We start from the raw sequence: 3,783 nt of genomic DNA, 5'->3' as shown, positions 1-3,783 counted from the left end.
CCCCAGCTGCTCTCTCTCTTCCCTCCCCAGAGACCACCGGCGTGGAGGAGGCAGAGCCATGGCATCGCTGCTGCACAATGCCCGTGAGTGCCCCGGCAGAGGGGAGGTGCGGGGCAGAGCGCTGGGACATCACCAGGACAAATCTGCCCTGTGGGTTGAGCTCACCTTGCCACGCTCGTGAGCACCCCTGCTCCACCGTGCCTGCTGGGATCTGGGCTTGGCAGCGCTGAGGGGGGTTGGGAAGGGTTGATGGGGAATTACCTCCTGCCCCTTTTGTGGTGAAGGGAGTTTATTTGGGGTCCATCCCTCCTCCATTCCAAATCGAGGGACTGGGGACCGTGTGGGGTCCCAGGGCTGGGAGGGAGCAAGGTAGCGGGGCACAGTGCCCGGATACTCCCACCCTCAGTGATGCAGCCCGTGCTACCCTCAGGCATCCAGCTCACAGACACGCTGGAGCAGATGCAGCAAGGGACGCTGATGCGCAAAGTCAAGTCCAAGAGCTGGAAGAAGCAGCGTTACTTCAAGCTGCAGGATGACTGCATGACCATCTGGTACCAATCCAAGAGGACAGGCAAAATTGAGTCTGCTTGTGAGTACCGGCTGCTGTGTGTTGTCCATGGGGCCATCAGTAGGGTTCAGAGTGAACAGGAGTTTGACTGTATGGAGGTTCTTGGAGCCGTGCTTGCAAACCTTGCTGGGGCATTCAAGAGAAACTCTGTGTGCATGAGTGGTCTCTTCTCACCCACAACTCTGCATGAAGCATTCTGCCCCCAACAGGACTCATGGGTCACAAGGGCTGAGTAGAAATTGCAGCTGATACAAGTGGAAGCTCTGTCAGGCCAGCAGAAGTGTAGGCAGACAAACAGAGGTGGAGGTGGATGAGTAGCTCAGTGGGCAGATGGATGGGTGGATGGATGGATAGATAAGTAGCTCCATGGGTATGTGGGTGGATGGATGGATGGATGGATGGGTGGATGGATGGATGGATGGATGGGTGGCTCCATGGGTGTACAGATTGATGGATGGATACATGGAAGTGGGGATGGCTGGAAGGACAGATGTCTGTGGCTGGTGCCCCTTGCCCTCTGGTCATTGTCCCCCACAGACAGATCTCCCTTTCCTCTGCCCCAGTCTCTATCAGTGATGTGGAAACAGTGCGAGAAGGGCATCAGTCGGAGGTGCTGCAGAGCCTGGCCGAGGAGTTCCCTCCTGAGCGTTGCTTCACCATTGTCTTCTATGGCCGCCGGGGCAACCTGGACCTCATTGCTGGCTCAGCAGAGGAGGCACAGTGCTGGGTCCAGGGCCTGCGCCAGCTCATTGAGGTGGCCACCAGCATGGACCAAAGGGAGAAGATAGACCAATATCCTTCCTGCAGGCACTAGTCTGCCCTCCACACCCAGTCCTTCCCCCATCTCCTGCCATGCCCCAGACCCTACATCTCCAGCCTTAGCCCAGCATATGCTTAGCTCTTCTGGGTCTCACCACCTGCATCAGGGCAGGGAGAGCCCACAGAAAAAGTCAAAGAGGCCTTCTGATGCTCCCCAGCTCTGTCTCTCTTAGCCAAGGTCCTTTCCCTTAACCTCTGCCCTGGTTTCTTGCACATGGATTCGTGACTGGTTCCAAAAGGCTGACAAGAATAAGGATGGGCGCATGAACTTCAAGGAGGTGCAGCGTCTCCTCAAGATGATGAATGTGGACATGAATGAGGATCATGCCCTGCGGCTCTTCCAGGTAAGCATCGCACCTGAGGGCCTGGAGGGACTGGGGAGGGGCTGGAACAAGCTGCACAACCCCTCCCTGCAGAAGGATGCAGTCACTTTCTTCTGTCCACCCATCCATCCATTTATTTGTTCACCCAACTACCTATTTACCCAGACAAACATCCATTTGTTCATTTATCTGTCAACCCAACCAGCCAAGGCAACTGTTCCTCCTTCCCAGTCATTTGTCCAGCCAGTCAGCTGTCTGTCCATCCATCCATCCATCCATCCATCCATCCATCCATCCATCCCTCCCTGCACCTATTTGTCATCTCTCCATCCGTGGACCCGTCCATCTATCTGTCCACCCAACCAGCCCTCCATCTGCCAATCACCCATCCATCCACCCATGCATTGATTGATGCCTACCACTGCCGCTGGTGTGGAGTCTCTGTGCGCTCTGCTGAGGGTGGGCAAATCCCCCCACCGCCCCATGGGGAGGCTGGGCCACCCTGTTTTGCCCCAGCTGGGTGCTGAGTGAGCTCCCTTGTAGGCTGCTGACAAGTCAGACTCAGGGACACTGGAAGGGGAGGAGTTCGTGCTCTTCTACAAGTCCCTGACGCAGCGTGAGGAGGTGCTGAGCCTCTTCCAGGACTTCTCTGAGGATGGGAAGAAGCTGACACTGCTGGAGCTGGTGGATTTCCTGCGGCAGGAGCAGCTGGAGATCGAGGGCACTGAGGAACTTGCTATGGAGCTCATCGACAAGTATGAGCCATCAGAGACAGGTGAGAGCCAGCTCAGACATCAGCTGTGCTCTGTATAGGGGCAAGGAGGGAGGTGAGACCCACAGACCCACAGCGGGGGCACCCCCAGCCCCATCCTGCTGCAGGTGGGCACAGGGGATGGTGCGATCTGGGTGCAGTTCCCTTTTTTTTTGGGCAATCCCCTGGGCCATGTTGGTGTAGAGTGTTGACCAGTGGTGGGTGGAGAGTGTTGCCCAGCCATGAGGTACAAGCTCCAGCTTTGGGGTCTTCTGTCCACCTTTCCCAAGGCTGCTGCCCTGCAGCATCTCTCCCTTTGCCCCAGCCTCTGGCAGCAGCTGTGCCCACCGGGTCAGGGATGCTGGGAGCCACCAGCAGCCCCGTTTGTCCCCATCCTGTACCCACCGGGTCCCCATCTGTCGCTGAGCTTCCCCTTCTGCCTGCAGCCCGGGCTCGCCATGTGCTGAGCGCCGATGGGTTCCTCATGTACCTCTGCTCCCCGGAGGGCTCCATCTTCAACCCCCAGCACCGGGCGCTGTGGCAGGACATGACCCAGCCGCTCTGCCACTACTTCATCTCCTCCTCCCACAACACCTACCTGATAGAGGACCAGATCCGGGGCCAGAGCAGCATCGAGGGCTACATCAGGTAAAGGGGCTGCTCCCTCCCAGCTGCCCCTCAGCATCCTCCTGCCCCAGTGCTGTGCCTTGGGCAGCTCCATGGGGCAAATCCAGAAGGTCCTTTGCCTCCTCCATGGTCCAGCACTGCTGTGGCCATGTGATGTGCAGCAAGGAGGTCCATTTTGGGGACACTGAGCCCAGCTCTTCCTGCTCTGCATGCAGCAGCATCTCCACCCTTGGTTTTTTCCCTGCAGAGGTGACACCCACAGGCAGAGGGGAGGGCAGGGGGCTGGTGTCCTGGCTGGGCACGGGGTCCCAGGGGTGACCACTCACCCACAGGGCTCTGAAACGGGGCTGCCGCTGCCTGGAGGTTTTTTGGCCACACCTTCACCTCCAAGATCCCCTTCCGGGAGGTGGTGAGCACCCTGGGGAAGTACGCCTTCAAGGTAGGACACCCTTCCCTGGGTGCTGGGTGTTGGGTGGCCCTCAGCGGGTGTGGGGGGATCGATGCTGCGATTTGGGGCAGTGCTGGGTCTCTGGAGGGGGAGCAGTGCTGGGGCTCACACTCGTGGTGCTGCAGCAGGTCTGACCCCACCACGGGTGAGGAGGGTGTCTGTGTCCTTCTCAGAGGACAGCACTGGGGGGTCTGACCCACAGCTCTGTGCCATGCCGTGCCAGGGGCTCATGCAGGCATGGTCTGAT

At 58.8% G+C, this 3,783-nt stretch overlaps 1 protein-coding gene across 1 annotated transcript in view; it reads left to right on the top strand.

The window, feature by feature from the left end:
* The first annotated feature begins 58 nt into the window (after nucleotides 1-58).
* The window catches only part of LOC104520601 (1-phosphatidylinositol 4,5-bisphosphate phosphodiesterase delta-4-like), a 7,312-nt gene continuing 3,587 nt past the window's right edge, over nucleotides 59-3,783 (top strand). Inside the window, 8 exon segments of the mRNA XM_029083577.1 lie at nucleotides 59-83; nucleotides 431-589; nucleotides 1,132-1,360; nucleotides 1,602-1,731; nucleotides 2,254-2,485; nucleotides 2,908-3,109; nucleotides 3,421-3,453; nucleotides 3,455-3,527. Coding sequence (XP_028939410.1) covers nucleotides 59-83; nucleotides 431-589; nucleotides 1,132-1,360; nucleotides 1,602-1,731; nucleotides 2,254-2,485; nucleotides 2,908-3,109; nucleotides 3,421-3,453; nucleotides 3,455-3,527 — 1,083 coding nt within the window.

This window comes from Antrostomus carolinensis, unplaced genomic scaffold (assembly GCF_000700745.2).
Source record: "Antrostomus carolinensis isolate BGI_N321 unplaced genomic scaffold, ASM70074v2 scaffold29742, whole genome shotgun sequence".
NCBI lineage: Eukaryota > Metazoa > Chordata > Aves > Caprimulgiformes > Caprimulgidae > Antrostomus > Antrostomus carolinensis.
The sequence above is the reverse complement of the archived record's forward strand: the minus strand, read 5'-3'. Positions and strand labels throughout refer to the sequence as shown.